Source organism: Triticum urartu, chromosome 6A (assembly GCF_056163025.1).
Source record: "Triticum urartu cultivar PI428250 chromosome 6A, HENAU_Tu73, whole genome shotgun sequence".
Taxonomy (NCBI): domain Eukaryota; kingdom Viridiplantae; phylum Streptophyta; class Magnoliopsida; order Poales; family Poaceae; genus Triticum; species Triticum urartu.
In genome coordinates, this window is record NC_141878.1 from 434,000,899 (window position 1) to 434,013,855 (window position 12,957).

At 51.0% G+C, this 12,957-nt stretch overlaps 1 protein-coding gene across 2 annotated transcripts; it reads left to right on the forward strand.

Annotated features, from left to right (window-relative positions):
• Nucleotides 1-2,682: 2,682 nt before the first annotated feature.
• On the forward strand, nucleotides 2,683-8,839 carry LOC125513830 (uncharacterized). 2 transcript variants are annotated; one of them, XM_048679038.2, is made up of 7 exons: nucleotides 2,683-4,375; nucleotides 6,620-6,710; nucleotides 6,812-6,969; nucleotides 7,059-7,110; nucleotides 7,280-7,362; nucleotides 7,435-7,539; nucleotides 7,775-8,223. In XM_048679038.2, the coding sequence occupies exons 1-7, from the start codon at nucleotides 3,038-3,040 to the stop codon at nucleotides 7,955-7,957; spliced, it is 2,010 nt and encodes a 669-aa protein (XP_048534995.1). In that variant the 5' UTR covers nucleotides 2,683-3,037; the 3' UTR covers nucleotides 7,958-8,223. The 2 variants fall into 2 exon arrangements, with proteins under 2 accessions (XP_048534995.1, XP_048534994.1); XM_048679037.2 differs by having other exon boundaries at nucleotides 2,687-4,375; nucleotides 7,446-7,539; nucleotides 7,775-8,839.
• Nucleotides 8,840-12,957: the final 4,118 nt, after the last annotated feature.

Consider the following 12,957-nt stretch of genomic DNA (forward strand, 5'->3'; position numbering starts at 1 on the left):
TTCTACGGCAACAATGAGGCATTGTTGGTGAAGTGCAAGGAGATCTCCTCCTGGTTTCCGAGCTTCAAAGCTCTGGCGCAACACTCATTTAGTTTGACCATGGATGCAATGGAGGATGAGATCCAAGGGATGATTCTAGATCCAGTTAAGGGGTGAATTTTCTTAAGGTTTTACTCTGGGAGATGCGCGAGACAATGGTGTCTCCGGTTCTCCAATAGCTAGCACATTGGTATTCATACCACTCTCACAGCGCCGCGCCGGATCTGTAGATCTTTCCGTTTAGGGTTGAGATTCGTGCAACCTCCCACTGGTATGTCTTTAGAGATCATTAATGTCGACGATGCCGAGCAGATGGTTGAGGAGGAGACAGTGGAGAAGACTGGCAAAGAGGAGATGTTGTCGAACATCGTGATGCCTCCGATGGAACGAATCAATCTGCCGATTACTATCGACGACAACGGGCAGATGATGGAGGAGATTGTGGATAAGGATGCAGAAGCAGAGTGGTTGGTGATCATCGCAATGCCTACGTCAGGAGACATGAATATGTTGATTCGTGTCGACGATGATGGGCATATGGTGAAGGAGGAGACCTTTGAGACAGACACCAATGAGGATTTGGCGATGGTCACAAGCCAACCGAAGCCGAGCTGCAACACTGTGCCCATAGTCATGGAGCAGTATGCGTTCTCCCCATAGTATAAGCAAAATCTTCGCCGCTCAACCCGCCGCTTGGGTCACCATATGAAGCGCCTTTGGTAGCTGCCATCGTCAAGTACTGAATTTTTTTGTTGCTATCATAGGCCGTAGTGCCGAGGATCCGGCGTGTGGATGCTCGGTGGTTAAACAAGATTGGTTGCTTATGATTCAACTAAAGAATCATGTCCTATCTTATGCTATGGTATGGATTTCTTATGTTATGCCAATGTCCAATGTTATGAGGAAAAGGGAATTATGTGGTAATTATGCCATGATCTCTGTTGTTCTGATGTGTTGTGATGTAGAGTTTAGTTTCTTTTCCGGTAATTACCTGAATAATGTTATGAAGTTGATGGTTTTGATTGAAATTTTCTACGTGAATAATCTTGCCTGAATAATATTCCTGGTCGCTCGCTTGCCGCCTGATGCGTTCAGGTCATGTGGCTTGCAGCCCCTGCGCGGGACACATGCTCGGGTGGGCCTTACGCACGTGGCTTCTTCTCGCTCCCTCACCCCCTTGTCGGAGAAACCATGTCCACACGGGAGCCGCATCCAGCTATAATTTCTCTTCCCAAGCGACCTTCTCCTTCCACTCCCTCTCTCCCTCGTCCGTGGAGGTCGACCACCACCCTCCGTCATCGAGGTCGATCACCTGTTGCTACGAGCGAATCCTTCCATGCCGCTGCTGCGAGCAATTCCCCCCACTCTTATGAGCAACCCCCTCTCCCAACACCTAAAGCCGCCCTTGTCGCCGTGGAGAAACGATGTTGTGTGTGCTCCCTCTGCGCCAAATGGATGTTGCGTGGGAAGCCAGCGATGCCACATCACTGGAAGGCCCACAAGCCGGTGCTGCAAACAGAGGTGCTAGTGGCTCGTGGGGTGTGGGCCTTCCAGTGATGTGGCTCAGGGGTGTGGTTGCAATTTGCTGGAATCGGAGGTGCCCAGTGCTACAACTGGCACGCCAGAAAGCAGGAAACGGTGGCCACCGTTGGTGCAACCGGCAATCTTCGATGCTAGAGCGAGGGCATGAAGGCAAGTCGAACGTGCTACAACCGACAAAACACTAAGTTGCAACCGATGAGTTGTTTTGCTAGGACCGATGAGAACTTTGATGCGACCAGCTACGGCGAGCCATTATTTTTGTTGGCATTGGCGGTTTGCCGAAACCATGCATTTGTTTTGTTGTACTATGACATTGTTTTTGTTGAACCATGCTATTGTTTTTTTGCTGAACCATGCCATTGTTTTGCTGCAACCAACACAACATTGTCCAAATCACGATCGACACGGGACTATGTTGCAACCGTCGCCAGGGCTGCGGGAGGCTGCGGTCCTTCTTACGATGACGGTGACGCATGATAACGGTAACGCACGATGACTAAAGACCAGTATGCCACAACCGGCACTCGGCCGCATTGGAATTGGCATGAGGATGAACACGGGGACGCACAGGTTGCCGGCGAGCACAAGGGTGAGGACAAGCGTGGGGCGAGTGCGACATCGCGGGTGGCCGGCGAGCGCTGGCGGCATGATTGCTACAAGTGTTGTGTTCGGATCAAAGACAAGAAGAAATAATCCAACAATATAAAGGCGTTTTAATCCAACATACGCATAGCGATCGGCCGAAATTTGGGCCGGTCGACCGGCTCCTAGCATCTGCACAAAAAAGAAAGGGCAAAACAATTGTACTGTACTACGGAAAGCCGTGAATGCAATCATCTCGTCGCCTTGTCCACAGAGCGGCGTCATAAAAACACGAGCGACACGGCTGCGATCGGAAACGGCGCGAGCGGTTGTTACCACTGTCGGACCGGACGGAACAAAATTTACTCTCTCACTGCCAGGCTGGCCCCCACGGCACCCGAATTTAACTCGCCCGTCCCGAGCGGAGAACGCTTCGCCTCTGCCTCCGCCAGTTACCACCGGGCAGTACACACACTACACAGTAGAAACCGGCAGGCAGTAACGACACCGCGCCACCATCACCACCATGAGCGGCGCAGGCGAGGGAGAGGAGTGGAGAGGACATTTTACCGCGACGACAGCAGCGACGGCGACGCGAGCGCCAACCACCCTTAAGTAAGACGGCGGGGGAAAGGAAAGGGAGGATCAGGGAGGCAACAGCGGGTCGCGATTAAGCTGTCGCGCGCGGCAGGGAGTGGCCAACTGCTGGATCTGACGCCACTTTGCTGCTACGACTTCGCCATCCCTCCCCCTCCCCTCCCCCCTCGCCTCGCCCACGCCGCCCCCCCCCCCCCCCCTGTCGCGCAATTCCTCGAGCACCGCGGGCGCGCGCGCGGCCCCGATCTCCGCGGCGGCGGCCAATGCCGGCGGCGCGATGAGCGTGGAAGACGAGGTGCTGGGGGAGGAGGGGGAGGAGGACACGGAGGAGCTCTTCTACGAGTCGCTCGACCGCATCCTCTCCTCCTCGGCCTCCTCCACCTCCGCCTCCGCCTCGGACGACGACGGCGCCGACCTCCCGCGCCGCAGCCGCCGCTACGATGCCGCCGCGCTCGACCTCTGGACCTCCCAGCCGGCGCCCATCCAGGAGCGCCGCCACCGCCTGCTCCAGCTGATGGGGCTCGCGGGGGACCCTTCCCTCGCGCGATTCGAGATGGGCCGATCCGCCTCCTGCGACGACGTGGGGCCGCGGCCGGCTTCTCCCGTCTCGCGGTCCAGATCGGGCGGGGCCTCCACGGCGAAGCCTCCGGTTGGAGGCGACCGTTTGCGCCCCACCTCGCCCGACGCATCAGATGCCAGTGCCACGCTGGAGGCGGTCGAGGAGGACCCAAGCTGCTTGATCAGAAACCTCGACGACGGCAGCGAGTTCGTGGTGAGGGAGGAGTTCGGGCTCCGCGAGGTTGGTACCGGCCGCCAGCTTACTGTGGAGGAGTTCGAGCTATTCATCGGCCGCTCCCCCATCGTCCAGGAGCTCATGCGCCGCCAAAGCGTCACCAACTCCAACCCAAACTCCAATTCCCAAAGTGGCGCCTCAACCCCCATGGAGAGGTCCAGCTCCGGCTCCAGCAATGGCGGGGCGCGTTCTAGGCGGCGCAGCAGCTGGCTCCACACCATCCGCAGTGCGGCTGGCTCCATGGTCACCTATTCACGTGACCGCCGCGGCGACGACAAGGACACGTCCTCAGAGAAGGGTGGCCGCCACTCCAGCTCGGCTACGGAAGACAGCCAGGATGGTGTTGCACGCCATGGTCCAGACCGTGTCAAGGTGCGCCACAACGGCAAGTCATACAAGGAGCTCACTGGCCTGTTCATGAACCAGCAGATACATGGGCACAAAGGGTCCATCTGGAGCATCAAGTTTAGTCCTGATGGGCGATACCTTGCAACTGCTGGAGAGGATTGCGTGATCCATATTTGGGAGGTGTTGCACTCCGGAATGATGAAGGAGGAGAGGGAGGTGGAAGATAATGGGACCTGCAATCCTTTCGCTGCCATGGTATGTGATGAGTCACCGGAGCCAATGTTAGCATCGGTTGCTACAGAGGGCAGCCATTGGGAGAAGAAGCTGCCGGCAAAGGATCTGCACAGTCGGAGATCTGGGGGCTCAGACCAGTTGATGGTGCCAGAGCATGTGTTTGCACTGTCTGAGAAGCCTGTTATAACCTTCGCAGGGCATTTAAAGGATGTGCTTGATCTCTGCTGGTCCAAATCTCAGGTAAAGCTAACACGTTGTAGTCTTGCTTCAATTCCAATGTCCGAATACTAGTTTTGAGTGTAATCTTAAGATGCAGAATGTTCTTTGAGTAGAATGAAGTTCAGAATGGACAATAGTCCCAGTGATTAGATAATAACTACTCCCTCTCTAGTGATCTAAAAAGTCTAGTATTTCTTTACGGAGGGAGTACATTTCTGTATATAGAAATGGAAAACCAGACATAGTTATCAGACTAGGGACACCACGTCGTCTTACCTTGTCAAGTTGGCATCCTGATCTGGCGTAAATTGCTGGTATTAGAAATGTAAATCTAGCTGGTTCAGGATTAGGCAATCTGATGCTGAAGCAAAAGACTTATGAACTAGGACTTTTGAGAGAGGTAGGGACTGTGGCCACCCCGGGGGCTAGGTAGAAGAACTGTTCTTCTACTTTCTTTCTTGAACAGAGGTGTACGAGAGTCCAATTGTATAGGACGACTTAATTGATCCACAATATGGATGTGAGATTTGAACTCTCTGTCTTATCATATCTGGATTCTTCTTAATTGATAAAATATGAGGATCTTGTCCCTAACTTGGTGCTGGGTCATGTACTACACATACATAACAAATACACATTAATCTGTTGGATTATTTGAAAATAATTATGTCCAGAGCCTAGCTGGAAGACTACATCATATAAATTTAACAAGGTTTGATGAAAAGTATAAGCAGTTGCAAACCTTGTCTCGTCAGTTTTGCAATGTCGGTTCGCTGTTAGCATTATTTCTTGCTCATTTATCACATTAAGGCTTAATCCATGTAAACCCTTGAGCTCTAGCAAATTGCATTATTTATTATGTATCTATTGTTCTAATTGGTTCCATTTATTGAAGCACTTTGTTTTACTCCATGTCAAATTTATAAGTGGATTGGCTAGGGCCAGGACACTGGGATGAGAGACATGTAAATTTTGCACTGTTTGCTTGGATAGAGAGTGAGAGGAGAGTTGTCAAACCTTCATCAGTGACACAAGCTCAGATTCCGAAAAACTATTATGAGCTGTTTTAAGCTGTGAACAGGGGTGGCGCCAGCATAGGTGTAACTGTGTGCAGTTGCATATTACTTCGGCCATTCTGAATTTCTGACCACGACACACGGATACGCGCACTCGCACACAAAAGAAGAGAAAAGGATAAATGACGATTTTCTCGGAAATATTATTTAAGTACCTCTGGTTAATATCATCCGCCACCTAATCAGGTTTCTTGGTCATTTATACTTCCTTCACATCTCTAAATTTACATTTATAGCGCAAATTGTATATGGTGTGCAATTTTAATTGAACTTCAGCTTGCAGTGTGTTATAGTTTAGTACTAATTAGGACGTTGGCCATCTTGTCCCAAAAATATTCGCGACCACACCCGCACCCGTTTGCACACCTGAGTGTGTGGAAACACGCACACAGAGAAGAGAAAATTGATAAAAATAATATTTCTTGGCAATACCGTTAAAGTACCGCCGGTTAATTACTCCATCACTTGTCTACTTAACTCAGGTTTCCTGACTATGTATACTTCCTTGGCATATCTAAATTTGTGTTTAGTGCCAACTCAGCATGGTGTATAATTTCAATTGAACTTCAGCTTGCAGTGCGTTATACAGTATAGTACTAACTAGGACATTGGCCATCTCGCCCAAAAAAATTACTCGCTAGCTGAATGTTGACTTCAGTTTGTTACCATGCTGTCCATATCATTGTAAATTCAGTTCGCTAGCCCAAGGAGCCGTCCATGGTACAGAACCTTAACATGTATTTTCAGGTTTCTACGCAAGAAACTCTAGGAATCTCTTCCGAGTACTGTAATAAATAAATAAATATGCGAAGGACATTCTGCTTCTGAATATATTGCATCATAGAGATCCTTCAATATGCACTTGGGTTTACTTTGGTCCCAAAAGTTCAAACTAGGTTTATATGCCCTTAAATTTGTAGCCATGTGACAAAAGGCACATTCAACAATTTATTGGGGGAATTAGCTGCATGAAAGACGAATACCGAATTTGCAAATTAACCGATTCCATCTACAATGTTGACTTATTATTGAAGTTAATGCATTTCAAGCTAATTTTAAAATCAGGGACCTCTGATATAATCACCTATCCAAACGATAATTGTAGGAATGTAGCAGCACACTTTGTTATGGTTTATTTTTGTTACCAGTTATTCCAGTCCCTGAGCTTCCTTTTGTAACTGATGTGCAGTACTTGCTTTCATCATCAATGGATAAAACTGTACGGTTGTGGCACATGTCAAGCACTTACTGTTTGAAAGCCTTCTCCCACAGTGACTATGGTAAGAACTAAGAACTATGCTTTCAGAAGATTTCTCTGCATGGGCGCTTAAACGCACTGATAGCACTGTCCTGAAATTTTTCATATCATTTCTTGATTCAGTGACTTGCATCCAGTTCAACCCTGTTGATGATAGATACTTCATTAGTGGTTCTCTGGATGAGAAGGTTCGAATCTGGAGTATACCGAAACGTGAAATTGTTGATTGGGTTGATCTACATGAAATGATTACTGCCGCATGTTATTCCCCCGATGGACAGGTTTGACTTATTTCATAGTTCTAAATTGGTCAACAGGGTTTATTGGCTTATTGCATGTTCATCCTAACATGTTTTTATATTTTCTGCAGAGTGCACTCATTGGCTCCCACAAGGGCAATTGCCACGTGTATGACACGTCTGGTATATATCTATCCCTCTCTAGTTGCATTGTTTTACTGCTGTGACCCCTTTTTTTCTGAGGACTCGGCTAGTGCTGTTATCTAAAGATTGCATTTGATGTTGTTATCCAGTTGTGCAAACTGAAGTTTATATGTTTTACATGCCTAACATTTTTATATTATGTGACTAGATAATATGCTTTCTTACAAGAAACAAATTGACCTGCAACTCAAGAAAAAGAGATCCAGTCAGAAGAAAATCACAGGATTCCAGGTACTTATCTCACGCACCTGGCATACTTGAGATATTTGTCCTGTCCCATTATGTACTGACACTGAATGATAGTTCCTCTATAGTTTATCCCAGGAAGTTCTTCAAAGGTCATTGTCACATCTGCGGACTCAAGAATCCGAGTTGTTGATGGCTTCGAACTACTTCACAAGTTTAAAGGTAGGTAATACTGAGCTTGGTAATGTCCACATTGGTGCATATCATATTGATTCAGCTTCCTGTGACAATTGGTTTGGTCCAATAGCACCGCATCCACCCCCCCATCCCCTGCGTGCTGTTGATGAGCCTGACTTCCACACCATCTTTCCCTTTACAACACCCGCTATCTGTTTCAACTTTCAAGAAAATGAACCTTTTTCTATTCTGCCAGTTGGTTACTATTATCGTTTTTCAGGGTTTCAGAACACCAGCAGCCAAATCTCAGCTTGTTCAGCTGCAAACGGGAGGTACATTATTTCTGCGAGTGAGGATTCACGTGTATATATCTGGAGATACAGTGATGATTCCAAACCAAGCAGAAAGAAGAGCATTGTTCCTGTCACAAATACCCATGAGAACTTCCGCTGCGAGAGAGTAACAGTTGCTGTTGCTTGGCCTTGTGCCAGCGCCAGAATGACTAATAAAGCTAACTCCAGGAAGCAAGATAACCTGGACTGTGTGGCTGGTAATGGTCATGTACTTGGATCCGAACCTGCTAAAGAGGATGAGATTCCTGCTGTTCAGGACCAGAGCAACAATTTATGTAACAATGGCGCGACTTGGCCCGAAGAGTTGATGACAAAAACAAAACAAAGCCCCAAGTCTAATACAACCCATCCCGGTGATGTAGATCAAGCTCCGAGTCCGCCGGCCTGGGGCTTAGTGATCGTGACAGCAGGCCATGATGGTCAAATCAGAACATATCAGAACTTCGGTTTTCCAAGTATAACGTCGATCTGAGTACCCGTATCGTAGACATTGCATTGCAGGACTGTAGTTTTGTGTACATAGATGGAGATAACGGGTGAGTTGCACAGCATTGAAGGATTGACTGAGGTTGCTCCTTGGTGCGCCTGCTTCAGAGTTTCGGAATCTTCGACTAACATATTGTCAGGGCTCAGCTACTTCGATTCGGTATGGCATTCATTTACTCTAAATTGTACATGAAAGTGAAGCCCTAGAGTGACGGCTGTCAGCTGGTTGGAGTGATATCATGCTCCTCTCACCCAGCAGCTTCGACCTTGTAGCAATTGTCTGTTCGCCCTTCCCATTTTTCTCATCTTTATATTATATATTTTTTGTAAGAAAGAAAAATCTCAGTGCTACAGAAATGAGAAAATTAAAAGAGTTACACATAGGGTGACAGAACTCGTTCTGCTGGCTTTCCTTTCCTCTGAATGTAGGTAGAAGTGGAAAAGTATCTTACTGTAGCTTTTAGACCATTCCATGGAAGGCATTTTCTTTTGTTGCTTTATCTGAAGTTATATGAGTCTTGAAATACTTGTTAGTTAATTTCTACCATGTCTTGAGTTCGCAACTGGGTAGTACCTGCACTGCCCGCTCTCAAAATGAGATTACTTGTCAACGACGCATCATCTACTGTGGTCAACATTCAGTTTCAGGAGAAGCGAAATGTCATCAGACGTAACCGCAGGCGCAGGCTACAGAGCAAATTTTAGGCCAACTCCACCGCACGTCCGTTTTGTCCGGAATTTGTCCGTTTAGGGTGGCAATGAGGACAGAAACGGACATGCGTGTCCGGCTTGCGTTTGAGGCGCCCACCGCGACAGAACGACTCAAAACGTCCGCCCCCTCCCTCCCCCACCCGCTCGTCGCTACGCCTCGCCGCCGCGCGTGCCCCGCGCCCTAGCGCGTCGCCGTGCCTCGTCGCCCGCGTGTCCCCGCCTGCCTGCAGCAGCATTGGTCGCCGCCCGCTCGCCCGCGTGTCCCCGCCTGCCTGCAGCAGCATTGGTCGCCGCCCGCTCGCCCTCGCCCCCGCCTCCGCCGCGCCGCGCTCGCTTGGCCGACGCCGCGCCCGCGCCCCTGCCGCCCGCGCACCTCGCCCCCGCTGCGCCGCCCCCGCCTCGCCCCGCCCAGGCGAGGCGCGCCCTTGCCCCAGCACCCACCCGCCGCGTCGCGCTCGCCCAACGGCCGCGGCCGCGCGTGCCGCCCCCGCCTCGCCCCGCCCAGGCACGCCGCGCTCGCCCTCGCCCCGCACCCGCCGCGCCGCGCCAGCCCTCGACCCCGCGCCCGCCACGCTGGCCCGCTCCCGCTCGCCCGCGCATCCGCCCTGCCCCCGCCTCGCCGCACTCGCCCTCGCTCTCACCCCTGCACCCGCCGCGCCGCGCCCCGGCCCGCGCGCACTCGCCCTGGTCGCGTCCTGCCTCGCCGCCGCCGGCCTCGCGCTCGCTGCCCCCGGCCTGTGCCGAGCTCGCCGCCGCTGCCTCCACCCATCGCCACGCCCGCTCCTGCTGCTGCTACGCCATGCTGCTGCAGCGTCGCCGGGATGCGAGAGAGAGAGGAGAGAGAGAAAAGCGGGGTAGGTGGGAGAGAGGTTGACATATGGGCCCGGCCGGACAGGAGCGGACGAGGACGAGGCTGCTGCGTCCGCTTTCTGTCCGCTTTTGCCCCAAAACGAGACCAACTTTGGTCCAGGGATGGGGTGAAACGGACACGAAACGAACGAAAAAGCAAAATGGGGTCTGCCACTGGGCCGTCTGTTTTGTCCGTTTTATCCCAAACGGACAAGGACGGACAGGATAGGGTCACGCGCTGGAGTTGGCCTTATAGTCGCTGAAACCCTCTGGCTGAGTCGGTTAGGGCATCTCCAACGCTAAGACTGATACGGAAGCGCGCTAGCCGCAAGGTTGACCTATTTTCTCAGACATTTTATCAAACATTTGGTGTGCGGCGTGTGGCGAGGTAACACACAACGACCTGGCCAGGACACCGGCGACGAGCACCGCCACCATCACAGCGAGCACATGCCCAGTAGCAGCAGCCTCGCCCTGCCCTCCAAATCCAGTAGCCCGGCGCGAGCAGGCGCGGGGCGGCGGCACATGCCGGAGTAGTAGCAACCTCGCCCTGCCCTCCAAATCCAGTAGCCCGGCGCGAGCAGGCGTGAGCCGGCGCTGCCCGGCCAGCTTACGAAGCGGCGCGATGCAGCTAGCTCGTGGCTCGGGCGCGGGGTGCCATTCCAGTAGTATGAAGACGATGGCCACATAGCCAGCTCACGGGTCGAACAGGGGTACCATGCATGAGAACATCTCTAGCAGATTTCTTATGATTTAAGCGAAAAAGTGGCTTGACCAGACACCATATCAACCCATGGCCTGTAAAAATATTGCGGGGCGTGACAAATCTTCGCCCTTTAGATACACAGGGTGGGAGGCCGACCCGAGCTAGACCCCTATCGGCTGTGAGATTTGATGGGAGGGACATTTCCACGCGGTAGTTCTCACTTCCCCTTCCCTCCTCCGCCAACGACGCTCGCTCCGGTGCACCTTCCCGGCTTCGTATCGCCGCCATGGAAGCCTCCCAGCCGTCGCCCGTCAACGTGGATGTCATCCATGCGCTAACCCCTCCGGCAAATCTCATCACCGGCGATGTCGCGCCCATCGCCGTTCAAGGCTCCGCCGCTGCGAATCTGGTCCTTCCCGCGCCGGCGAAGAAAAGGAGGTTTCGGGCATGAAGCGCAAGAAGCCCACCGCAAGAGCTACCACGCCAACACCTTCCCCGATTGCCCCGGCAAGAACTACCTCAAGGATGCTCCCGCCGCCGCTGTTGCCGCCGCTTCCGAGGTGTTTGACGAAATGGGCGCAAGGTATGATGCTTTTATTTCTTCTAGTTGTTTCTCTTTTCACCATTGCGCGTGCTCGTGACTTGTTGAGCGATATTGTAGCGCTGGTTTGCATGATGTGACTGTCGTGTTTGTACACTCGTTGGACGATAACACCGTCGATATGGATCAAGCCCCGATCGGTGATTACGGTTACAACCAGATGGATGGTGGCGTGCACGGCCACGGTGAGGAAGAAGATGAGGTGGAGGAGGTTGAGGAGGGGGTGTTCGATGAAGCGCAAGCAAAAATGCGCACAAGGTCGAAGAACTACACGCAATTGGAAGATCAAATCTTGATCAAGGCTTGGGAATCGGTGTCTCTTGATGCATGCACCGACACTGACCAAACCGCAAAGCAGTATTGGCAAAGGATAGGGGATCAATTCCTCTGCATGATGGCAAAGTATCCCAACAGGACGCCACGCACCTTTCAGCCACTCCAAGGTCGTTGGGACGTGATCAACCCGATTTGTAGCCATTGGGCTGCTTGCTTGCAGCAAGTCCGCAACGCACCTCCAAGTGGTACCATTGAATTCGATTATGTGAGTTTCTTTTCACGTCCCAAGTTATGCAAATCATTTGTAGACGTCGGAGTGGTTGCATAATCTAACATTGTTTTCATTTTGTAGGACAAAATTGTGCAAGAAAGGTACAAGGACATGGACGCTTCCGGTCGCAAGTCATTTCAACTTGAGCATTGTTGGAAACTTCTTCAAGATAGCGAGATGTGGAAGTTGATTGACAAATAATCCCCACCGAAGAGAGGTGCACTCACCAAGATGGATGATGATGATGACGGTTGACGGCCCAAGAAACAAGAACAAGCCTGACGGAAATAAGAAGGCCAATGACAAGATCAAGAAGGAAGTGGAGGCATCAAGCTTGCATGACAAGCTAGATCACATGGTCAAGTCCAATGAGGTATTGGTGATCAAGACATCGGAGACAAAGAAGGAGTTGTGAGTACTTTATTCGCTGCTTGTATTTCGTCACTTAGCAAATTCCTCAAGTAGTAATTCCTCAGTGATGAATTTGTAAAAATCGCCTATTCACCCCCCCTCTAGTCGATATAACGCACTTTCAAGTTGGCTGAGAATAGAAGCAAGAGAAGTGGTAACTACTTAAGGAGGAGACCATACACAAGGCCTCCATTGAGGAGAGAAGAGCCATGGCCGAGGAGAACAAATCTATGGCCAAGCTCCTTCAAGAGGAGAACAAGATCATGATGATGAATCGAAATGAGATGGATGAGCTCACCAAAGAATGACATGACATAGCAAGGTTGGAGATCTTGGCGAGGAGGCTGGCTGCAAGAGGTCATGTGGTGCCAAGGTTCGGTAGTGGTTCGACAAGTGGTGGTAGCAATGGTGGTGGTGAAGATTTCATCTTGTGATGATGATGGATCGATGATGGATGCGGCGTATTTTGGGTTGTGGCGCGAAAACTATGTTCAAATGTCAGCCAAAACAGTGTTTGAATCTTGGAATTTATGTTTTATTTATCAAACTCGCAATCAATTGCATTGCGTGGTTTTACGGTTTGAGGACCAAAATCGGCAGCACGCGAAACAGAGCCCGCAAACTTGAGCGGTAAAAGAGAATATCGGGGATATTCTCTTTTATCGCCTGGGTTTGCGGGCTCTGTTCGGCCGCAACCGATTTGGGCCTTTAAAATGCTTCTTTCTCAGCCCTCATTCGCGTTTTAAGGGTCGCAACTTTAAGGGATCTGTTAGAGATGCTCTGAAGACTGACGTACACC

What these genes read in the sequence shown, in the direction of transcription:
- LOC125513830 (XM_048679037.2), top strand. Translation starts at nt 3,038, where the DNA reads ATGAGCGTGGAAGACGAGGTGCTGGGGGAGGAGGGGGAGGAGGACACG. An exon ending in CCACGTGTATGACACGTCTG is followed by an intron (nt 7,111 to 7,279) that starts GTATATATCTAT and finishes TTATGTGACTAG; the next exon opens with ATAATATGCTTTCTTACAAG. An exon ending in ACTACTTCACAAGTTTAAAG is followed by an intron (nt 7,540 to 7,774) that starts GTAGGTAATACT and finishes ATCGTTTTTCAG; the next exon opens with GGTTTCAGAACACCAGCAGC.